Source organism: Macaca fascicularis, chromosome 17, assembly GCF_037993035.2.
Source record: "Macaca fascicularis isolate 582-1 chromosome 17, T2T-MFA8v1.1".
In the NCBI taxonomy this organism is placed as follows: domain Eukaryota; kingdom Metazoa; phylum Chordata; class Mammalia; order Primates; family Cercopithecidae; genus Macaca; species Macaca fascicularis.
In genome coordinates, this window is record NC_088391.1 from 85,513,067 (window position 1) to 85,538,448 (window position 25,382).

Sequence of the window (25,382 nt, forward strand, 5' to 3'; positions counted from 1 at the left end):
CTGAGAACAAGAAATAAGTGACAACTAAGTGTGAGGGCCTTATCATGAGGTGGGAGAACAGAAGAAGCCCAAGACCAAACTCAGGATTTAATAGTTTAAAAGCTGCAGAGGTCTTTAAAGGAATCCACTCGGACAATCTCATCCTTGTGTCAGAGTCCTAGATTTTCCCAACCAGCGCCCTAATCTTGGCTGAAGCAAACATAACAAACCTGCCTCAGCTGGGCCACTGCCCTGGCTGAGATAGTCAATCAAAACCAAAATCACAGCTGGGCGCAGTGATCACATGAGCACTATCACGAAGACAGTGTCAAGAAGCCATGAGGGATTCACCCCCATGACCCAACACTTTAGAATCAAGGCTGAGGCACGAGGACCACTTGGGTCCCGGAGTTCGATACCAGCCTGGGCAACACAGTGAGACTCCCCACCAACCCCCGCCATCTCAATTTAAAACACAAAATCACACCTTGGAGGAGGTGAAGATGATGCCACCCTTGAAGATCTCAAGGATACAGAGAGGCCCCCACCAAAGCTCCATTTAATTCACCAATCTGGCCACTGCTGGAACTGAGTAGATCCTGGTGAATTACTGCAATCAAGGCCAGCTCAATTAAGGAGCGGCTCTGCTGTAAAGAGATACCTGTGACCGGGTAATTTACAAGAAAAGAGGTTTAATTGGCTCACAGTTCTGCAGGCTGTACAATCATGGTGTTGACATCCCTTGGCTTCTGGGGAGGCCTCAGGGAGCTTTTACCCATGGCAGAAGGCAAATTGGGAGCAGGCACATTACACAGTAAAAGCAGGAGCAAGAGAGAGAGGCAGTGGTGGGGGGTAGGGGGTGGGGGGTGGGAGTAGGTGTCACACACTTTTAAACAACCAGATCTCACAAGGACTTACTATCTCGAAGACAATGTCAAGCATGAGGGGTTCTCCTCCACGACCCAAACACCTCCCACCAGGCCCCATCTGCAGCACTAGGGATTACAATTCAACATGAGATTTGGGCGGGGACAAATATCCAAACTTATATACCAGGTTCCGATGGCAAGCTTACATACCAGCCGCTGTGCTCAAGTGGCATCTTCTTGGCTGAAGTGGATTAGAAGGCCTCTGGAACATAGTATCCAGACACTGATTTGCTGAATGTGTTCTTTTCCATCTCAATCATGAACGATCAGAAACCGGGAGCATTTGCAGTATCACCTTAGGGCTATGTAAGTTCTGCTCTCCTAAGAGACTCAGGTCTCCTGAACATCCTGTAGAATGTCACACTGATCTATCACATTGATGGCGTCATGCTGATCAGGCAGAATGAGCAAAGGTGGCTGGCACCCTGATGGCCAGAAGATGGGAGATAAAACCTGATGAAGATCAAGGACTTGTGATTTCAGTCACGTTTTTAGGAGTCAAACAATCAAGGTGTGCCAGGACATTCCCTCCAAGTTGAAGTCAAACTGCTTTATCTTATATCCCCTTTCTCAAAGAAGGAAACACAGAGCCTGGCTTTGGGTTCTGGAGGGAAGATATTCCACACTTAGGGGTACTGCTCCAACTTATGTACTGAACGACAGAAAAGGCTGCCAGCTTTGAGGGGTCTGGGGCGGGAAAGTGGTCTGCAGCAGGTCCAAGCTGGGGTGCAAGCATTCCTGCCACTTGGGCTATATGATGTGGTAAAGCCTATGGTGCTGGTGGTATCAGTGGTAGAGACAGATGTAGTGTGGGTTTTATGGTGAGCCCCAGTGGAGAATAACTGTGCAGGTCCCATGGTTACACCTGGGAAAGACCATTTCAGGCTCAGTGGAGAATCATTCCTTTGTAAAATAAATTACTGTGCCATGGTAGACCCAGAATGCTTGACCACAGGACCCCAAATGACCATGCATCTAGAACTGCCCATATGTGCTAAGTGCACTTGGACCCACTGTTAAGGGCTGAAATGTGTCTCCCCCAAATTCTTATGTTGAAGTACTAACCCCTGGTACCTCAGAAAGTGACTATACGTGGAAACAAAGTATTTAAAGAGGTATGTTAAAATGAGATCTTTAAAACACACCCTAATCCATTATGACTGGTGTCCTTATAAGAAGAAAAAATTTAGTCACAGAGTAAAGATCGTGTGAGGACAGATGATGGCCATCTGTAAGCCAAGAGAGGCCTCAGAAGAAACCAACCCTGCCAACACCTTGATCCTGACCTTGGACTTCTAGCTTCCAGATCTGTGAGAAAATTAATTTCCGTTGTAGAAGCTACCCAGTCTCTGATATTCTGTTACCGCAGTTCCAGCAGAGTAATGTGCCCACCCACTCAGAGTCAGGTGGAGCCAGCAGCAGTCCACTGGAAGATGGAAACGGCATATCTGGGATCAAGCATGAGCAGAACGGGAGAGCACAAGTAAGTTGTAAGAGCAGGTAGGCCAGACTCCCATGTCACCACCTTAGTTCTTTATACCTGTGGCCATACAGAGGGTCCCATACAACCAACTGAAAGGAGAAGAAAAGCTGATCTTGGTTTACAGATGGATTGGCCTGTTATGTGCGTGCGAGCCAAAACTGGAGGGTGGTTGCCTGAAAGCCATGCAGGGGTGGCCTTCAAAAGAATATGGAAAAAGAAAACCTTTCCAAGAAAAAAGCTTTGAGTAGTATACCTGCTCATGCACTATGTACGGTAGTGACCTGTGGTGAGAATATCCGTTTAGTCATGAGCAGTAGCCTGGCTAGCTACTTTGGGACTTAGAAGGAAAAAGTCTAGAGGAGCAGGAAACAAGGAAGTAAAGGCTGGAGAAACATGGATAGGCCTATCTATGGGAGAGGGTGGCGAGTGTGAAGATCTGTGTATTCCATGTTAACACTCACTAGAAAGCAACCACCATAGCAAGAGGCACTGAACCACCCAGTAGATAAAATGACTTGGTCAGTTAACTTTAGCCAGCTTTCATCATCAGCCACCCCAGAACTACCATGATGGGCACCTGAATGGAACAGGCCTCACTGTACAGATGGTCCCTACTCTTGGGACCCACAGCATGAATTCTCACTTACCACGGCCAATGCAGCTATTGCCACCTGTGAATATCCAACTTGCTGGCAATAGAGACAAATACTGAGCCCCCAATGTGGCACTATTCTTCAAGGAAACCCACCAGCTACCTGGTGGGACATGAGCTCCATTGGGCCCTTTCCACTGTGAAAGGGCCAATAGCTGATTCTCACAATAGACATTTTCTCTGCATGGGTTTGCCTTTCTGCCTGCACAGCCTGCCCAATTTTTGCTTCCTTCCTCTTTTATCATTATAGTCATTACTTTCTCTTAGCATTTGCTTCCTGCAAAACTCAACTGACACACTTGTCTTCCGTCTCTTTCTCTCCTGAAAGGTGAAATTGGAGAAACTGAAGAGGGATGGACTTGGGGATCCCTAAGCACAGTGGGAAGCTGGTATTTAAGGGTATTTTTAAAGTGTAAGACTTTCTAATGAGGAATTATGACACCTCCATACCAAAATCTGCACCCTTAATAGAGGGTCACCCAGCTTATTTTCCCTTTCTCAACCCAATAGCCAATCAGTTACTTTTTCAAGTCATCTTAAAGTCTTTAGGGCAAAGAAGGATTAAAAATACATAATCAAATTTTTTTTTAATTTTTCTACAGCAAAATAAAAACATATTATTTTAAAAAGCAATATTCTACATTAAATACATTAAGATATTGACAATTTTATAAATAAAATCATTTTAAACAGTAAATACATGATAAATTTCTGATACAAGGTTTTACATAGGTTAATTGTGAAAATATAAAAACTTTACATCTTAAAAAGCATTCAACGTATTCAATTTTACAAAATTATCAAAAGTTAAAAAGTGCTAGATATGCTTTTATTTTGTTCCATTACTAAGGCAATGATAGTATATCAGATCTTAAAAAAAGAAAAGGTGAATTAGGACATAAGACTCGTCCTATATTGCCTAAAAACGAACATTTCAGAGACTTTCTTAGACACTGGGAAAGGCTGGGAAGCTGACTGAGCTCAAAACCAGTGAAGGTTGCCATCCGCCTAGCACCATTACCCCTCATAGTTGTCAGAACCAGGAGACTTCTTCCTGGCTACCCGTGGGGAGTCTTCTACCCCTATTATTTCCTAGTTTCCAGGAGAAAGGGTTTCAGAAAGAATTCTGACATTTAAATTCTATGCCAGTACTGAAACTCTCCCAAAGATTGAGGCATTCTGCATTTGAATATTATACAAAAAGTCATGAATCTAATTTCAAATGAAAAGAGAGCACTTCATTTGGTCACTTAATTTCATACCACTTGTAGAGGTAGGATAATTTTTTTCTTTGACAACTGTCTTGACTATATAAATGGTGATTATACCGGAAAGGGTTCTAATGCCTTTTCTGCATTCTTCCAGTTGTGAAAATTCTCTCTGTACCATTCAACTAATAGGAAAAAACAAAAGACAAAAAAAGAAAAAAACTCAACATCAGTTAACCAACATTTACTGAGTTCCTGCTAGCTAAGTCTTGCCCATCAGCTAAGCAGCAGACAAGGGCTGCCTAATGATGTAAACAATTTGATTTTGAACTTAACAATTAAGTCAATCAGAAGACATTTAAATCACCTAAAAAATTTATAATTAAAAATCAATGATATTTTTTCTTTTTAACTTCAAAAGTCATTCAATACTGAACTTGTTGGTATAAATATTTAAGACATTCTGATTTTAAGGAATTTGGGGTGTTGGAAATAAGTCATCTGCTCTGATTTTAAGATTATTTTATATAAAAAAGTATAATACAGTGTTTGGTCATATAAATATGATAACACTGCATCAGAGTCACAATGAGTTGATGTGAACTTCCTTGCTTTTTTTTTTTTTTTTTTTTAAGAGAATGGGGTCTCGTTGTCACCCAGGCTAGAGTGTAGTGGTGTGATCGTAGCTCACTATAGGCCCAAACTCCTGGGCTCAAGAGATCCACCTACCTCACCTTTCTAAATTGCTAAGACTATAGACATGTGCCACCATGTCCTGCTGATTTTTTTTTTACTTTTTGTAGAGATAGGGTCGTGCTATATTTCCCAGGCTGGTCTTGAACTCCTGGCCTCAAGTGATCCTCCCACTTTGGTCTCCAAAGTGCTGGGATTACAGATGTGAGCCACTATGCCCAGCACCTTTCTTCTAGTAATATGTTAAATTATTTTATATTGCTATACTATCAGTAAAAGCTTTTTTAGTTTAAAGAAACCTGATAGTTTTAAATTATTTTTTGTTTTTTAATATTTGACTTAAGTATTTTGTATTTCAAGCTCTGAATCAAAACTTTTTTTTTTTTACATCTGGGTAGAGCTTTTCTTATGAATACATTTCTAAGCAGAGCTTTAATATATATACACAGACTTTATAAGCACTTATTTTAATAGATTTTTCTGCACATACTAAATGTATTACCTTTGTTGGTTTCAATATAAAAAGCCTCAAGATACAAAAAAGACTGCAGCTCTATTTCACCAACTCTAAGATGCCACTGATGGATCATTATTTTACATACATGTAAAAAAGAAAAAAGCTACAATAATAAATATAAGACACTAGTGATTATAAAAAGACATACCTTTTAGGAGTGTGAAGAAAGTGAAAAAATATGTACCTCAGAATAAATAATATAGGTGTTTGATTAATGCTAATGAGATATGGGAAGATTGATCAGAAGTTGGTTTATAAAATTCAAGATGCTTAGGAAACACAGGACTATTACCAGAAATACATGAAATGTGGCAATCTGAAAAGTACAAATGATTCAACACAATATTCCACTGGTTTGTATAATGTTCTAGAAATAAGTTATTTTTCCTTTAAATTTTCCTGACTTGACCCCAAAATGATTAATTGATAACTTACTTGTTTTCTTTATTCCTTCTTTCCAAGGCACTTTAGGTCTCCATCCCAAGCCATGTATTTTTTCTGACTTCATTGGATATCTCATGTCATTGGTAGGTCTTGGAAAACAAAACAGATTTAAAATGATATTGTAGATATATATTTACAAATGTAGATACTAGGAAATATATGTTTATGCACCACAACCCAACTTTTCTCTTGACAAAAAATTCCCAATAGATTTTCTGCAGAAAGTTTGTAAAATCAAGTATATATTAAAAAAAAAAAAAAAAGTCATCCATAATGCCAGGTGCCTAACCTTCTCTGTGTCTTATCTTCCTGTTTCAGCCACGATCTAGCTATAAGTGAAATACCTGACACATAAAAAAACTCAACAAATGTTCAATGAATGAATAAACAAATACACAAAACCTTATTAGGACTCATATGCCAGGCTGTGGGTCAGGTATTTAATATACATTATAAATAAATGTTAAAATACTTTCATAAGAAAGATGTTATTATCAGCTGGGCGTAGTGGCTCACGCCTGTAATCCCAGCACTTTGGGAGGCCGAGGTGGGCGGATCATGAGGTTGAGATGGAGACAATCTTGGCCAACATGGTGCAACCCCATCTCTACTAAAAATACAAAAATTAGCTGGGCATGGTGTCATAAGTCTGTAGTCCCAGCTACTTGGGAGGCTGAGGAGAACGGTGTGAACCTGGGAAGGTGGAGGTTGCAGTGAGCCAAGATTGCACCACTGCAGTACAGCCTGGCGACAGAGTGAGACTCCGTCTCAAAAAAAAAAAAAAAAGAGAGAGAGATGTTATTATCCCTAGTTCACACTGGAGGTTTGAAACCTCAGACTTGGAAATGGTCAATAATTTTTTAAGTCACATAGCTAGTAAGTAATAATGCTATACTTAATCTGTATGGTACTTACGATTATGAAAAAAAAATGTTTTACCAGAAAATTCAAAAGAGATAAACTAGTTATTGGTCAAGTCCACATATTTTATAATTTTAAAGGTACCTAAGATTTCACAACCTTTCCCCAATGTTTTAACTTGTTACTCACCTATCATTAACATAATCAACCCAATTTTCCATTTCGGACTCTGAATTGGTCTCTTTGATCTGTTAAAATGGAGAAGGCTTTTGAGTCAAATTATAAAATGAGATCAGAGAATAACAATGGTATTTAATGGCTGATTAAAAAGAAAACAACTGCTTCATAGTGGGGAAGACAGCTAAAATGAACATCATTTTAGTAACACTGTCTATACTTTATACTAAATTCCATCTGAAGCTCAGATATACACATTGGATTTTGGTTATTATTCAGTCCCTCTTTCTATTAAATGAATTTATAATTGATGTCCCCTAATATATATGGATATTCATAACTACTGATATAATTATTTTATATGTCACTGTTACTTATTTCAAGACACAATTTTATATTTCTGAAAATGAGTTATGTCTTACAATTAGGGACAGTACATTTAATGAATTATTTTTTCCTGAAAAGCTGTTACTAAATAGGTGATAAAACTTAAATTAAGACACATATGGTACACATAATCCATTTCATTTTCTACTTGCTTACTTTTAAATTAAGTAAACTGTATGCTTCTGATTTTGACTAAATTAATGGTTACTGTCACTAACAATTTTGAAAATACCACCCTTTTAAAATAGATACATACCAGTTGTATTAGTTCTTTGGCAAGCTGGACAACTGACATTTCAAAATTGGTTCCGATGTTATAAATTTCACCTGGTTTCCCTTTTTTGAGGACAGTGAGAAATGCTTCTACAACATCAGTAGCATAAAGGAAGTTTCTTGTTTGAAGCCCTGACCCATGAATGCAACTAAAGAGATTAAATGAAGTGAAATCATGAAGTGTAAAAAGGTAAAGTTTCCTAAAGCATTGACTGGGTACTACAACTCCAGAGAAGCCACTTCCCATGGGGATCCCAGAATCTTTTACTGAAAATACAAATTCTCATAGCTTTTCTAAATTTTGTTCATATTTCTTAAATAATTTCCAAACCTTCTGAGGGTACTTAGTAGGAAATTGACAAACATATTAGTGACCCCTGTGAAATGTGTATTCAATTTTATACCAGAAGTTCATTTTAAAGAAATATCTACAGTTCTATGAATTAAATAAGTTCTTTGAGAAAGTAAAATTATATAAAAATAGATTTCAAATGTTAATGCTATAATTCAAAGTTCTATGATAGGTTATTAAGATTTGAAATTATCTCAAGTAAATTACAAAAATAAGATACAGATTATTTTAAAAACTATTACACTGGAGAAATGATTCTTAAATTTGGTGGGACATTAAATTTTGTGGCCTTTAAGACTTTATGATATTCAAGAAAGTGTCACCAAATACTCTAACATACCAGAAAAGCATATGGGTAAAAAGGTAATAATAACATACCATTTCCTGTTGTGCTGTAGCAAAGATATAAATTTTGGAATAACCTAAAAGAATATTTAAATATCATTTCAGACTGGAAATTTACTCATTAGTAAGAATCTGAACTCATACCAAGATTAAAAGATTATTAAGAAATATGCATAGGGATTGCTTCTAATTCTTTTTATCAGTTCATTTTAAAACCTACTATAATATTTGATAAGTAAAAGAACTCTTAGTTTGCTACTTCATGAAGACAGGTTACTTGAAGATAAAATGATCTAAATAGTGGAAAAATGCAGAAAGAGTCTTCATCAGACAGTCGGTCTCATCATAAGGCTCACCTTTGTGCTGACTTCATAAAGGCAGACATTTGTATCTTACTTACTGGATTACATATAGCACCTATGCACTAAGTGTTTGAGGAATTTATAGAAAGTAAATTCCAGTGCTCTTGGATTCAAAGAAAACTTAAATTAAGCAAAGTAAATATTAATACCTGCAGGTCATGACATGGCCCTTTCCTTTGGGCAAACAGATCAATGCAACCAGATGGGAAGCAAGAAAACCCAGCCGGGCGCGGTGGCTCACGCCTGTAATCCCAGCACTTTGGGAGGCGGAGGCATGCGGATCACGAGGTCAGGAGATTGAGACCATCCTGGCTAACACAGTGAAACCCCATCTCTACTAAAAATACAAAAACTTAGCTGGGCATGGCGGCGGGCGCCTGTAGTCCCAGCTACTTGAGAGGCTGAGGCAGGAGAATGGCATGAACCTGGGAGGCGGAGCTTGCAGTGAACCGAGATCACGCCACTGCACTCCAGCCTGGGCGACAGAGCGAGACTCCCTCTCAAAAAAAAAAAGAAACCAAAAGAAAAGAAAAAAGAAAAACCCAGTCTCCAAATTTAGGCCGAGTGGCCAAAGTTATGTAAAATCAGACTTGATGATACAGAACCAACCACACAGGCATTTTCAGCCTCTAAACTAATTTTTTTTATTCATTACTTGTAGTACTTTCTGGAAAATATTCATGCCTACACTATAAAGATAAGTTGAGGCACAGTTAGCCAGCTGACACTAAGACAGTTAATGTATACAAGCTTCTTGCATCACTAGCTAGCTAGCTTTTGACTTTCTGTATACCCTGACATACTGGTCTGACTGCAAACAAGGAGTCAACTACAGCATGTCAGTAGTGGTAGAAGTATACTACAATGCTTTAAAGTCTTTAAAGGTACAAGGTATTTTCACATATATCATTCTCATTGGATCCTTCAAAATCTCTGCCAAGTGGTGAAGCCAGCTGGTGAGTGTCAGCCAGCTTGAGACTTAAAACTCATCTTCAATCTCTAAGTCTGAAGGAATCTGCAAGAGGTGTTATACAGCATATAAAATTATGTAAAATTTACAACATATTATTTTGACAAATAACTGAAAAGAGGTTATTTCAAATAATGAGAAGTTACAATCACTGAAAAACACCATGAATGAAGAAGTAAAGTTTACCTTTTCTGGATATTGATGTGGTCCATAAACATTACTGCTTCTTGTGATAACAACTGGAAACTTAAAAGAATATTCAACATTAAGGCTTTTGAAAAGGTCTAATAATGATGATTATTTTAAAGACGAGCAGAATTTCAAAATATGGGCACTGTTGCCTAAATAATTCTACACACCTTAAGGTCAAAGGGAAGAGATTTTTTTCTAACGTAAGGTTTCTAGAAAGGAGAGAACAGGATTCAGATAAAGGCAGAGGTTCCAAAAAAAAGAAGAGGAACATTCTTTTATTAGTACAAGAAGACGAACACAGATGGCACAGGTTTATAAGTCTGATTGATAGCAAAACACTGAAGAACTTTCCAGCTGATTATTTTAAAGACCACCTCAAGGACTCTAAATTGGCTCTCTTCATTGTACCAATCCCTACAAATAAAAAGAGCTACGATGAAAGTGAAAAGGACCGATGCCACCAGAACCCAAATGGTGAGAGAATCTTTAGGAATTCCAAGGCTTGCCTCTCTGACCCACACCCTAAAAACTCACCAAGAGCAGTGGGAAGCCAAATGTAGGAGATTCAAGGTGAGGATTCATATGGGGTAAGGCTCCCATACCGACACTGTCAGAGCCACCAGGGGCAAGTCTACTTCCCATTCATGAGGAGCCACAAAAGCCAAATCATGCAGAGAGAAGCACACGGCAGAAAGGGGATCTGTCCTCCCTCTGTCTTCCTCCACTCATAGGACTCCAACCTCATTCTGACTCTAGCTGTAACACTCTACCTATTACCGAAATAGAAAAACAATGTATATTCAAGTTATTCCTTTAATGATGAACTGAGTAAGAAGAGGTAGGTCCTATTTTGTCCACACAATAGAGGAAATTAGTTTTTAAAATTCCATAATATGTAAATTTTCTCAATCTATGCCTTCTACTCTAAGCATGCTGCTAAAAGCTGACTTGGGCTGGGCGTGGCTCACACCTGTAATCCTAGCACTCTAGGAGGCCGAGGTGGGTGGATCACTTGAGGTCAGGAGTTTGAGACCAGCCTGAGTGTCAGATCGAGACTGTCTCCGAAGAATAAATAGAAAACTTAAAAATCTTTAGGAAAAAAAAAAAAAAGCCCACTTGGAGTTTTAACACTTAGGTCCAAAGGAAAATGTTTCAAGAGTTTCTGCAATCAGGTCTTACCTTATATCGTTCCCAGTAAGACTGTACAAAACATTCAGCAGCTGCTTTAGATGATGCGTAAGGATTTGTAGGTTGTTTGGGTGAAGATTCATCGAATTCCTAATTTTAAACATATTTTTAAAATTATGCATATTTTTAGTATAAAAATCAGAGCATATGTTAAAACCTGAAATGTCAATCACCAAATTTTAAAAACCGCTTCTTAAATCCTACGTGCCTGGTGTTTTCCCAAGGACATGTAGTAGCTTCTTTAATGTGCACAACAATCCTATATAGCAGAGAGAGAGAACGGCAAGTTAAGGGCCCTGAGACAGAAGCGTGTCCAAAGGAATTGCAGGAAGGCTGATATGAGGGGAGAGACCGTGGGAGAGGATGTCAGAGAGCTAGAGGAAGGCCAAAACCTTGAAGGCCACCGTAAAACAATGACTGATTTTTGAGCAGAGTAATGCCAGGTCTGACTTACATTTTAAAAATCACTCTGGTTACTGTGTCGGATCTGATGTAGGGTGGCAGGGTGCATGAACAAAGAAGTTTACCTGATAACAACTGCAGAGAATTGAAAAACAGTTACTTCTTGGAAGCAGAATTGAGAACTGAGAAGTGGTCAAGGTCTACTTTTTCTCACTGTCAGTCTTTTTGGACTATTTGATTTTCACTGTGTATGTGTCTTGGTAAAATAAGTAAATTCATAAATAATAAACAAAATGAGGTCACTGCAGACACCAACTATAAAAATTATAGATTGGACAATGGAGTTTCCTTTGCATAAAAAGTACAATATTTATGCATGATTTAAAAAAATAGATTCTAAGTCTGGACACAGTGGCTCACATCTATAATCCCAACACTTTGGGAGGCCAAGGCAGGCGTATCACCTGAAGTTGGGAGTTCGAGACCAGCCTGACCAACATGGAGAAACCCCATCTCTACTAAAAATACAAAATTAGCCGAGCATGGTGGCACATGCCTGTAATCCCAGCTACTTGGGAGGCTGAGGCAGGAGAATCACTTGAACCCGGGAGATGGAGGTTGCAGCAAGCCAAGATTGCATCATTGCACTCCAGCCTGGGCAACAAGAGCGCAACTCCCATCTCAAAAAAAAAAAAAAAGATTTTGGTTTTTACAAGAATTTTACACTGTCTCCTTGACATTCCAATATGACTGAAAGGGAAAGATATGACTGAAAGGGAAAGATGAACAGGTAGTATGCTGCAGTGTAACTTATGCTTTGGTCCATGGAATGACATTCATCATATGTGTAAGAGTGGGACAAAAAGGTGAGATCTGCAATTCTCTTGCAAAATTACAAATAAATCTACCTAAAGAGATTTCTGGGGCATGAAAAAATAAATAAGTAAGTCTCTACCAAGACTAGGCTGTTGTTCCCCATTTGGGGCGGTATCACTTGATCTGAACAGAGGAGACAATGCAATAACATTCTGTGATGGTTAACACTGTCAACTTGATCGGATTGAAGGATACAAAGTATTAATCCTAGGTGTGTCTGTGAGGGTGTTGTCAAGGGAGATTAACATTTGAGTTACTGGGCTGGGAAAGGCAGAGCCACCCTCAATCTGAGTGGGCACCATCTAAGCAGCTGCCAGTGTGGCTAGAATATAAAGCAGATAGAAAAACATGAATAGACTACCCTGGCCTAGCCTCCCAGCCTACATCTTTCTCCCATGCTGGATGCTTCCTGCCCTCGAACATCTGACTCCAGGTTCTTCAACTGTGGGACTCAGACTGGCTCTCCTTGCTCCTCAGCTTGCAGATGGCCTGTTGTGGGACCTTGTGATGGTGTGAGTTAATACTTAATAAATACCCCTTTATATATCTGTCTATTCTATCAGTTCTGTCCCTCTACAGAATCCTAAAACACTTTGAAGAGTGTTACAAGTGTATATAATTTGAGGATGAAAAAAGCCCAGTGTAGGTTTAATAAAACTGTATCATGGTACATGGTGAAGCAGATAAAATATACATTTTCTAAGCTCACCTTATCAAGACTGCCACCATATACTTCATCTGTGCTGACGTAAATAAACTTCTCCACTCTGGCTTCATGAGCAGCACTTACCAAAACGTGAGTGCCATAAACATTAACATAGGTAAACTCAAAGGCACGTACGAATGAAAGATCTAAAAAAAAAAGAGTGAAAAGCTAAAACAAGTCTATCCAATGGATAAAACAAATGCCAAATGATGGCTTCAGGTTTAAGGAGGGTACTATTCACGTCTCTTCATTTACCACAGCTGCAACAGTTATAGTAATAACATACACAGGCAGTGATATTTATGACTTCTTTAAACCTAAATTACATAGTACATGCAAATTCTTAGAACCCAGAAAACTATCAGTGTTAAATTTGCAGGAAAGTTTTTTATTCTATAAGGAAGAAAATTTAAAAATAATTCACCGAAATTTAAAACGTTCTTAAATTTAAAAATTATGAATTACAGGGCTAGGCTTTTTAAGATCAATCTGTTACTGCTGAAAGCAATAAATGTTGAATGAGTTATTTAAAAATAAATTCACCTTAAAAGAACTGAACCTCTATAACCAGGAAATGGAAGGAACTTCCTTAACGATGAATCACAATCCAGAAGCAATAATGGAAGAGACGGATAAATTTGACCGCATAAAAATTTTGCATGGTTAAAAAACTAAAAACAAATTAAAAAGACAAAAATGACAAACTGGGAAAAAACACGTGAAATTACAGAGATAAAGGGTTAAGTATCGTCAACTTATAAAGAACTTTAAATAAATAAGAACAATCCTACAGTAAAACAGGTAGGAGATATAAACAGTTTAGATGAAGAAATACAAATGAGTCCTTAAGATTATGATGATCAACCTCACATACAATTAAAAAAACCCAAATTAAAAACTCAGAGATATCACTTCTTATCAGACTGGCAAAAATTCAAAAATTTGACAAATCACTTATTTGTTGAGGCTGTTAGACAAAAGATACTTTGTACACTGACAATAACAATGTAAAATGTTTACAATCCCTAAGGAAGGAAACTTGGAAATATCCAGTCAAATTACATAGGCATTTCCCTGTAATCCAGAGTTATGGGCTAAATTGTGTTCTCCCCATAATTCATCTTAAGATCCAACCCTTTCCCCCAGAACCTCAGAATGTGACTATATTTGGAGATAGGGCTCTTAAGGAGGTGATTAAGTGAAAATCAGGTCTTTAGGATGGGTCCTAATCCAATCTACCTGGTGTCCTTAAAAGAAGAAATGTGGACTCATTGTGTGTTCTGGAATAAAGTAAATAAGTAATTAGGGTGGTGCTGTTGAGAACCAAGGTGTTCAAGGTAAGGAAAAGATGATATAAATGAAAGACTGATGAACTTAAACAAAAACTCTGAATCTGAATTGGACATTTCAGTATAAACCCATGTCACATTTAATCTTAATAGGCAAATAATATTCCCTAGTTTTGTTAACTGAAAAAGCCTTGAAACAATGTCCCGTTAATAAGCACTCCCAGGGCCCAGATTGTGGCCTCTAAACACCATTTCCCACCAAAAGGAACAATGGCTCCTGAGACAAAGAGCTGATTCCAGATCTTGGGGGGAAAAATATTGAAGATAAAACTGAAACATCCTATCAAACCAGAAAGTTAGATGGCTGTCAAAGACTGCTAAGGTCATGTCAAAAAGGACTCAGGAAGCAACTAGAAGAGCCTCTCAATGGCTAATGGTGAGTCATTTTGAACATAAATAAGAAAAATAACTGCAAGTGATTAAAACAAACAAAAAAAAATCAAATGTGTTAAAATCTACAAATTCATAACGATACTAAAAAAAAGAAAAAAGAAAAAAGAAAAAGGAGGATGCTTGGAAACCAACTCATTATAGTAAAATCTACTAAATAAATAAAAATAATCAGGTATTTAACCTGGCTTTTCTATAACAATTAAATATCAAGGTAAGCAAATAATTTATAAGAAAAACTTTCTCTCTCTCTCTCTCTCTCTTTGTTGCCCAGCCTGGAGTGTAGTGGCACAATCTCAGTTCACTGCAAACTCTGGCTCCCAGGTTCAAGCGATTCTTGTGCCTCAGCCTCCCGAGTAGCTGGGGTAACAGGTGCCCACTACCACGCCCAGCTAATGTTTTTGTATTTTTGAGACGGGGTTTCACCATGTTGGCTAGGCTGGTCTTGAACTCCTGACCTCAGGTAATCCACCCATCTCAGCCTCCCAAAGTGTTGGGATTACAGGCGTGAGCCACTGCGCCTGGCTGGAAAACTTGTTTTTATGTAGATATTACACGTATAAATGAAGAATGACATAATTAGAATATCATTTTGTAAACCCCTAATATAATGACTACTGACTATATAAAGTAGTAATAATGACATCTAGTGGGAATAAAAAAATAAGATCAATTTAAAATTCCAGGCTGGACATGGTGGCTAATGCCTATAATCCCAGCACTTTGGGAGGCCCAGGTGGGTGGATCACCTGAGGTCAGGAGTTTGAGACCAGTCTGGCCAATATGGCAAAACCCTATCTCTACTAAAAATACAAAAAATAAGCCAGGCGTGGTGGCACATGCCTGTAATCTCAGCTACCTGGGAGGCTGAGGCATGAGAACTGCTTGAACCTGGGAGGCAGAGGTTGCAGTGAGCTGAGATCACAATACTGCGCTCCAGCCTGGGTGACAGAACAAGACTCTGCCTTAAAAAACAAAACAAAACAAAAAAACAGATAAAAACAGAGTTAAAAATAGCTAAAAATGGAGTTGGAAATTAAATGGGAAGAGGACAAAGGTTTTGATGAACTTTACACTTTGATAAGCTAATTACACATCTGTAATTTGTAGGGTAACCACTCCAAGAGTACCAACAGAACATATAATTTCCAAACTAGTAGAGGGAGAAAAAGAGAATAAGAAAAATTCCTCAGTCAAGTCCTTAAAAAAAGTAAGCAAGAATTCTTAAAAAATAAACAATTTTTACAAAGGAAGAATTCTTTTTTTTAAAAAAAAGTAAGCAGCAACCAAGGAAACAGAACAGGTGAGAAAAGAAAGCACACAGTAAGATGGTAGGAATAAATCCAAATATAGCAACAAACTAAACACTGAGGGTAAATATCAAGGATGGTCAGAATGGGTTTAAAAAAAATCAAAATCCAAATACATGTTGTTTACAAGACATGCAGCTAACCCGTAAAGCTAGAGAAATAAAAAGATGGAAAAAGGATCATGAAAATACTAACCAAAAAGGAAGTAACACAGCTATATTAATGTCAAACAAAACAGATTTTAAAGCAGTACACATCACCAGGGGAAAGAGATCACTTCATAAGGATAAAAGGTTCTATTCACCAGAAACACACAAGAGATTTAAAGAACATCATTAACCAACTTAACCTAATGGATGTGTAAAGAACAATGAACCCAATGTTTGCAAATTAACATTTTTTTCAATACATATACAAGTTACAGAAAGTGACCATATACTGAGCCAAAAAGCAAGTTGTAGCATAAAGGACTACAATCATAGAGTATGTTATCTAATCATATACATTTAAGCTAGAATTCAATAAGAAAAAGAAAATCCATACATGTTTGGAAATTAAGACATACATGTCTAAGTAACCCATGATTAAAGAATAAATCAACTTCTTTTTTTCTTTTTTTTCTTTTTTGAGACAAGGTCTCATTCTGTTGCCCAGGCTGGAATGCAGGGGTGCAATCTCAGCTCACTGCAACCTCGCCTCTTGGGCTCAAGAGATCTTCTCACCTCAGCCTCCCAAGTAGCTGGGACTACAGGCACACACCATCATGCCGGGTTTTATTTATTATTATTATTTTTTGTAGAGACAGGATCTCACCATGTTGCCCAGGCTGGTCTGGAACTCCTGGGCTCAAGTGATTCGCCTGCCTTGGCCTCTCAAAGTGCTAGGATTACAGGTGTTAGACACCGCAGCCAGCAAGAAATCAAACTCTTAAGAATAAAAGATAAGGAAAAAATACATATGAAAATCTGTGGGATTCAGATAAAGCAGTATTTAGAAGTAAATTCATAGTCTAAAATGTATATATTAGAGAAAAGGTGAAAATTAATAAGCTAAATATATCACAAAGATTAGAAAAAAGAATAGAAAGCCTAAACAAAGCACAAATAATGAAATAATAAAGGTAAGACCAGAAATTCATTATATAGAAAACAAACCAAGCATAAGAAAAGATCAACAATATCAAAGATTGTTTTTTTGGAACAACAACGTCAAATGTCAAATGTTGTTTTTTGGAACAACAGGGTGGGAGGTTTGCTTTGTTGATATAAAGCATTATTATAAAGCTACAGTAATTAAGATGGTGTGATAATAGTATAAGCACAGACAAAGACCAACGGAATTGAACAGAGCTGAGAAATAGAAGCATACATATAAAAACACTTGACCCATGACAAAAGAGACAATGAGGAAGAGTCAAGTCTTTTCAATAAATGATTTTGAGTCAAATTGATATGGATATGAGGAAGAAATCTAAATGTAAAAGGAAAAACAGTAACTTTTAAGAAAAGAATTATAAGACAACATGTCCATGACCTTGGAGGTAGGAAACGAGTTCTTAATCAAGAGAGAAAGAGCACTAACCCTAACGAAAAAGGTACAGATAATTTAACCCACATTGAAATTAAGAACTTTCACTAATAATAAGATACCATTAAAAATGGGAAAAGGCCGGGCGTGGTGGCTCACGCCTGTAACCCCAGCACTTTGGGAGGCTGAGGTGGGTGCATCACCTGAGTAGGGTGGATCATCTGAGGTTGGGAGTTCGAGACCAGCCTGGCCAATGTGGTGAAACCCCATTTCTACCAAAAATACAAAATTAGCCAGGCGTGGTGGCGCATGCCTGTAATCCCAGCTACTCGGGAGGCTGAGGCAAGAGAATCGCTTGAATCCAGGAGGCAGAGGTTGCAGTAAGCCGAGATCGTGCCATTGCACTCCAGCCTGGGCAATGAGTGAGACTCGGTCTCAAAAAAAAAAAAGAAAAAAAATGTAGCTGCAAAAGGCTTGAATCCAAAATACATAAAATCTGTAAGGAAAAAACTGACAACCTAATACGAAATGGTCACGAAATTTAAATAGAAATTTTTCCAAAGAGGATATCCTAATAAGAAAGAGAAGGAGAATAGTCCAATGAACAAATGAAAAGGTTTTTAACTTCATCAGGAAAACTAAAACCACAAAACTGACACAGCAACTGTTGGCAAATATCTCATAAATTGCTGGTAGAAGTGCACAACTGCTTTTATCATTAACCAAGTAGAAAGATTTGCTTTAACAGACATGAAATCATTGTATTCGTCAATATAGTGCGTATCAGACAGGCAGAGACAAATGAAGAGAGACAGAGATACAAAAATAAACTTGATATGACAGAGGGTAGGAACTGGTAAACTTTTCAGTAAATGGTACAGGAACAATTGGTATTCACATGAAATTGGTGTTATATAAGAATTAATTTCAGATGGATTACAAATCTAATTGTAAAAGACAAAATTATAAAGCTTTGAAAAGATAATATAGAAAAATATATCTTCATGACTTCGGGGTAGGAGAGAATTTAAGAACTGAAAAAGCAGTAAGCATAAAGGAAAAAACACACATTCACTACACCGACATTGAAAACGTCTGTTCATCAAAACACACTATCAAGAAAGTGAGAAGATAGGCCATACAGAGTAGAAGGCATCTGTAACATACAGAATGACAAAGAACTAGTGTCCTGAATATATAAAAACTCTACTTGCCATTTTTTTCTTATTGAAACTTCTCTTTCAATGAGAAAAAGGTAAACAATCCCATTTTAAAATGGACAAAAGATTGCAACAGCATTTCACAAAGGAGAAATCCAAATTACAAAAAACCATATGAAAAGTACTTAATCTTATTAGTAATCAGGGAAAATACAAATTAGAAACATGAGACACCACTACACAGCACTGAAATTGGCAAAAATGGAAAGACTGACAAAACTAAGCTTTGGTGAGATCTGGAGCAACAGGAAGTCACATACTTCTGGAGGAGTGGAAGTTGGTATAATTACTTTGGAACATGGTTTGACATTATCTCAACGTGAAATATGCAGATCTTATTATCTCAGTTATATAGCCAAATGTAATGTATATTTATGTATCATGATACATGTTCAAGGTAGTAGTGTTCAAAGTTGCTCCAAAGTGTAAAGAACCCAAATGGCCATTAAGAATAAAGTATATTAAGTAAACTACGGTGTATATATATATATTTTTTAGACTGGAATGACACTGAAAACAAACTATATCTATATCTGCCTCCATGGATGAATCTACACGGATTCTGAAAAAACAAAAAAAGTCATTATATATATATATACGTATATATATAAATATATATACGTGTATATATGTATATATACACACAACAGCAAAAGTGTAGAGAAAAGCAAAGGAAATTACAACTTTAAATCTCGTAATAGGTAGCAGTAGTACTTACTACTGAAGAGGATTCAGCAACATTCTGTCTTTTGTTCAGGTGACAGATACATGAGTGCTCACATTATCATTATTTGACTGTATTTCTAAACGCTTTCAAATATATTTCATAATAAAACTGTCAAGTTATTAGAAAATATCTAAAATTCACAAAATGATAGAAATAATGTTCATCTGCATACCACAACAAAATTTAAGAAAAACAATGTAAAAAATACAGTTCATGGCCCATCTCCCCACTGCTCCCCTTTACTATCCTGAATTGGTTCAACTCAAGTTTTCAGATAGCATTCAAGGTTATATTTCACTAATACAGCCTTGCAATGCTAATAAAAGTATCTAAAAAGTGCTGAGTTTATTGATGACACAGTGGCTGTTTTTCTACAGTATGATATATCCTCTTTCAAATATAAGTATTATTAAGTATGTGGGTGGGGGCAGTGGGGCAGGGGCTGGGAGAGAACTGCCAATCATAACTGTAACATAAAACAATGCTTACCTACATGTGTTTGCGCAGCAAAATGTAGTACTATATCTATTTTTTCTGTTTCAAAAAGCAGTTTCACAAAGTGAGAATCACATATGTCACCCTATATGAAAAAGCAAACATGAAAGGGTTAGGTTTCATTGAGCACTCTCATTCATAATCATTTTTACTATAACATCCCCCTACCTCCCACCTCCCTGTTTAATAGGGAATGTTTTGAAAATTCAACTAAGTGCTCAAACAAGTATACCAATGATGTATTTCTCCAGCATCTTAGGATATTAGATATTCAATTCAAATTATTTTTCCAAATAATATTTTAATGAGCACCAACAACTACTAAGTACCATGCTACTGTTGTCCACAACATTTTTGCCAACCCAAGGCCACTATATTAAGAGAAAACTTTTTTTAGCATTTTTAAAAAAACCTTTGAGATAACCATTATTAAAATATATCTTAGGCAGGGTGCAGTGGCTCACGCCTGTAATCCCAGCACTTTGGGAAGTTGAGATGGGTGGATCACTTGAGGTCCAGAGTTTGAGACCAGCCTGGCCAACATGGTGAAACTCTGTCTCTACTAAAAACATGAAAATTAGCTAGGCATGGTAGCGGGTGCCTGTAATCCCAGCTAGTAGGGAGGCTGAAGCAAGAGAATTGCTTGAACCCAGGAGGCAGGGGTCGCAGGGAGCCGAGATCATGCCACTGCACTCCAGCCTGGGCAAGAGAGCGAGACTCTGTCTCAAAAAAATATAGTGTAACAACTGGAATCATATTTTGAAAACACATTTTATCACAATTAAGTAAAATTATGGTACTTCTAACGTTTACATGTACATTTAATTCTTCTAAAAATATGTATTCTTGACAATTCGTCAATAGCTGAAGAAAATACTTTCACACAGAATTATGAAATGGTTGTTAGTATATTAAGTTTTGTAGTTAAAAAGTTTATAGCATAACTTTAAAAAACAATATATCATAAGTTAAATAGTTTCATTTGACAATAACATTTCCCTTTGCAAATTATTGAACTGGTCTTGTGGTTTATACTTTGGATTTGTCTAAAAATGAGACTTCCAGAGTCAATCAACCTTCATAGGGAAAGACTAGGGAGGAACTAAAATACAAACCATGTAAATTCAGTCAGCTACTGGTAGATCTGCTAAGGTACCAAAAATCACACGTAGCTTTGTATGTGTTGTCAATCAAAACTAGTATCCTCTAGAGCACATGGTACTTTTGGAAATTAACTATCTGATCTTTTAAAAGGCCTTTAATTAGTGTTCCTTTCACGCTCATATTACACAGGTTTGTAAAGTACAAAGATACTATAATCCCTGCATGACTAAAGAGTCACAGTACAATTACATGAAAATGTTCATACCTGTATAAATTTGTAGTTCTGTTTGTTAGAAATGGTTTCAAGATTCTTCAAGCTTGCACAGTAATCCAACTTGAAAGAAGAGAGCACAGAAGGGGCAATACAAAAAGTGACATTAGCTTTTCCAATCAAATACCAATTTATTTTAGACTATAGACGTTAATGGTTATAATACAAGAATATGTCCTCTTAAAGTGTGTTTGCTCCCTGGTTTTACAGCCTCCGGAGTACCTGGGACTACCGGCACCAGCCACCACGGCCCAGCTAATTTTTTGTATTTTGTAGTAAAAGCAGGGTTTCACCGTGTTAGCCAGGATGGTCTCGATCTCCTGACCTCATGATCCGCCTGCCCCAGCCTCCCAAAGTGCTGGGATTACAGGCGTGAGCCACCGCGCTGGCCTGTTTTTACACATTTTAAGTTTCTGATATCTTAAAAGTAAAAAACAAGTAATTTTGTTACCTTTTCAAAGTACCAAAAAACAAAACAAAAACCTTTTCATAAATCTCTACTTTGAAAAATGTTCCTGGCTGGGGGTGGTGGCTCATGCCTGTAATCCCAGCACTTTGGGAGACTGAGGCAGGCAGATCACAAGGTCAAGAGATTGAGACCATCCTGGCCAACATGGTGAAACCCCATCTCTACTAAAAATACAAAATTTAGCTGGGCTTGGTGGCGTGCCTATAATCCCAGCTACTCAGGAGGCTGAGGCAGGAGAATCGCTTGAACCCGGGAGGTGGAGGTTGCAGTGAGCTGAGATTGTGTCACTGCAACCCAGCCTGGTGACAGAGCAAGGCTCCATCTCAAACAAACACACAGAAAAATGTTTCTGCCAAAATTTGCCTGTAGCCACTGGTGGCTAGAAAAGTTTACCATTTCTTACAGAAAAGGAATTAGTGATTGAAAATAATTACACCTGTGTTACACATATTAGAATTTATTATACCTATTCCTCAAACTGTTGGTATATTGGTGATATAGAAAAAAATTCCTGTCCCTAATAGCAAGTCAGGCAAAGCTTCATAAGAGTTAAGGGTTATTCTTATGATGGATGTCCCAATTACCCTGATGTGATCATTACACATTGTATACATGTATCAAAACATCACCATATGCCCCATAGCAAGTACAGCTAAGATATGTCAATTAAAAAATAGACAAAAAAATCCAATTAAGGCTTATAATCACCAAACTGCCTTACACATTTTTCTTAGAGTTTTTTTTTAATGAAAATCCAAAAAGTCCATTTGCAAGGTAGCAACTGAAAAAACAAAACAAAAACTTTACTTTGTGGACCACCATAAGAAATGCAAGTTTCAAAAACTGACATATAAGATTAAATACAGCATAAGCACATTATAATATAGAGCCTCTAAATTGCTAAAATGACTAAATAAAAAATTAAAATATCAGCATGACAGGATTCTAATACTTTTAAAAAATATAAATTGAAATGTAATTTCAGTGCATGAAGCTCATTTTTATAAAACTCACCTTGTCTAGATTTATGATCATATAGTTTGGATAATCTTCCACTAAAGAGACAATCATATGTGATGCACTATTAAAAAAAAAAAAGTATATCTTGTTAGTGAAAAATTTTAAGTTCCCTAAACTCTTGAATATTTTCCTAAGATGTTGAGTACTAGGAAAATACTCAAAGATAACTTTAACTTTTTTCTAAGATAACAGAAAACAATATAACTATACTAAATATACACACAAGCAAACTTTTTACCAAACTTCTCAACAGTATCTATAAACAAAAGTTTTACATTCCATTTAGACTATGTAGAAGAGAGAACGTACTGGTTCTGGGTATAGGGAAAAAAGTCAGTTTAACCAAATGATGCCATCCATACATGCACAAGTGTGGAGTAAAGTGGAACGATAAATGGGAGCCAGTCAGCACAACTGTACATGCCTATAGCATGCCTTTTCAGGAACTGCAGATATAAGTATGTAAAAATTAAATTACTATGAGCATAGTCAGTTGTCTATATTTAATAGTAACTTCTGCAATTGCTATTTCTTGGTATAAGATTTTGGTAATGTTAAACTAGAATCCTCAGGAGGGTTCTAGACTGAACCCAGGATTCCCAGGCTAGTAACAGCTGAAACTATCCTGAGTTGGATATCCACTGTGGGTCCTGAGCTTCAGAGGACCCTAAAGGGGAATCAGAGGCATATCTCAGTGAAATGATCTACCAGATTTACCATATATACTTAAAATGTTGGGCTCCCAGGAAAGGGCAGCCCTTGACCAAATTATGAACTTGGAGTTGTAGTTGGCATTCCTTTCACAGCACTTTCTACGTCGCCCCCTTCCCGGACCTGCACACTCACACAAGTATTACCCTTTCATGCCCATAGTCCTCTTTCTCATTAAGTGAAACTTGCCAGCCTGATGCTGTCCCCCAAGTGATTTGTCAGATTAGAAGGGTGATTTAATGTGCAAATGGCCATAAACAGGAATCCTCACATTCCCTTTTCTTCCACTAGACACAGAGTTCCTTGAGGGGAGGATGGGAGAGTTTCCTGTTTATTACTCTTGCATTCATCCATTCCACAATGACTAAAGACTTATATAGAATGGGCCAGGCATTCTTCCAGGTGCTGAGTGAACAGTATTCTCTGTCCTTACCATGTTTGCATTTTAGAGTGGGGATACAAACAATAAACAAGCAGACACAAATCCGCAATATAATTGCAGGTAGAGGTAAGTGTGCTAGTTGGGAAAGAGGCTATTTTAGATATGGTGGTCAGGTAAGAACTCTCTGAGGAGGTGATATCTGGATAAAAACCGGAATTGAGTGATGCAAACAGCCTTACGAAAGGGGAAGCAAGTGCAAAGCCCTCAAGATAGAAGTGTGTGTCTTGGTGTGTTCCAAGAACTGTAAGAGGGGAAGCATGGCAGGTACAGAAAAGCAGATCACGTTGCAAAAGTAGGGCTTGGGCACTTGAGTTTTCTACATATGGTAGAGTTCGGGCTTTATTCTAAGTGTGGCAGGAACCACTGAAGTAAAATCCTGCTCCTAACATGACCTGATTAAGAAACACTGACTTGTATGTGAGCAACAGGCTTTAAAGGAACATGCGTGGACGCAGTTATGGCCAACCAGGAGGCTACAGCAGCAGTCTAGGCAAAAGATGACGGTAAACATGGGCTAGGGTGGAAAGGGGAAAGTGGTGGGAAGTGGTCGCCGTAAGGATATACTTTGGAAGCAGAGAGGGCTTGCTGATCGAATGTGGGTCTGAGGAAGAAAAGGGTGTCAACAGTGGATGTGTAAATGTTTGGATGTCCTATTATAATCCTCAAATCGTTTTTGGGGTGCCTATGTGTACAGGGCCCACCGTGGGGTGGGGGTGCTCTAGGATGGGGGTGGGAAGCAGTCGGTGAGCAACTTAGGTTAACTTGCACGCACTCAAGGAGTGACGTGGTGAGCACCTCGGGCCACAGAAGGGCAAGACTAACACAGATTTGGAAGAGGCGTTTTAAAGAAGTCACAGTTTCAAAGGAACCACTTCTTTGCACGCCAGGGAGAGAAAAGCTGGTCTAGGTCGTGCATTAGGACCCTCCCATCAGAATAAGGACCCCTCAAAGCTGGACCCAAATTGCCTAGGGCAAGCAGAGCTGCGGGAAAAGGTTGGGGTTTCTGGGGAGCCACTGCTTGGCCATTACCTACATGAAACCAGCACCGCCGGTCACCAGGACCCGCTTCGCAAAGCCGCCGGGAGGACCCCACGGTTCCTCCCAACCCGCTGCCGACATCTCCCAGCTCAGCAATGCCTAATACCGTAAAGCGTATGGTCTGAAAAGCGCAGGGAAGTTCCGCCGCGACCTTTTGCGACGCGCCTCACTCGCGGGACACGTTAACAGGGTAGCCAGCGGCAGCTTCCGGAGACTACTCTGTGGCCAATTTCTCCCCGCCCACTAGCGGGCTGGGCGGGGCCGCGCTCACCACCGCGCAGGCGCTGCTCCTTTCTCCCATTGCCTGGTCAGC

At 38.2% G+C, this 25,382-nt stretch overlaps 1 protein-coding gene across 8 annotated transcripts; it reads right to left on the reverse strand.

Annotated features, from left to right (window-relative positions):
- Positions 1-3,613: 3,613 nt before the first annotated feature.
- On the reverse strand, positions 3,614-25,170 carry TGDS (TDP-glucose 4,6-dehydratase). 8 transcript variants are annotated; one of them, XM_015439311.3, is made up of 13 exons: positions 25,065-25,170; positions 22,873-22,939; positions 21,384-21,452; positions 20,009-20,099; positions 13,000-13,142; positions 11,004-11,102; positions 9,992-10,033; positions 9,819-9,878; positions 8,334-8,377; positions 7,587-7,752; positions 6,956-7,014; positions 5,897-5,994; positions 3,614-4,436 (listed from the first exon to the last, which is right to left on the reverse strand). In XM_015439311.3, exons 1-13 carry the CDS (start codon positions 25,148-25,150, stop codon positions 4,366-4,368), a joined length of 1,095 nt encoding a protein of 364 aa, XP_015294797.1. In that variant the 5' UTR covers positions 25,151-25,170; the 3' UTR covers positions 3,614-4,365. The 8 variants fall into 8 exon arrangements, with proteins under 8 accessions (XP_015294797.1, XP_005586150.1, XP_045233173.1 ...); XM_005586093.4 differs by having other exon boundaries at positions 25,061-25,170; XM_045377238.2 differs by lacking the exon at positions 9,992-10,033.
- Positions 25,171-25,382: the final 212 nt, after the last annotated feature.

What these genes read in the sequence shown, in the direction of transcription:
- TGDS (XM_015439311.3), bottom strand. Translation starts at nt 25,150, where the DNA reads ATGTCGGCAGCGGGTTGGGAGGAACCGTGGGGTCCTCCCGGCGGCTTT. An exon ending in CTTACTGGGAACGATATAAG is followed by an intron (nt 10,034 to 11,003) that starts GTAAGACCTGAT and finishes TCTCCTTTCTAG; the next exon opens with AAACCTTACGTTAGAAAAAA. An exon ending in AGAAGGAATAAAGAAAACAA is followed by an intron (nt 4,437 to 5,896) that starts GTAAGTTATCAA and finishes TTTTCCTATTAG; the next exon opens with TTGAATGGTACAGAGAGAAT.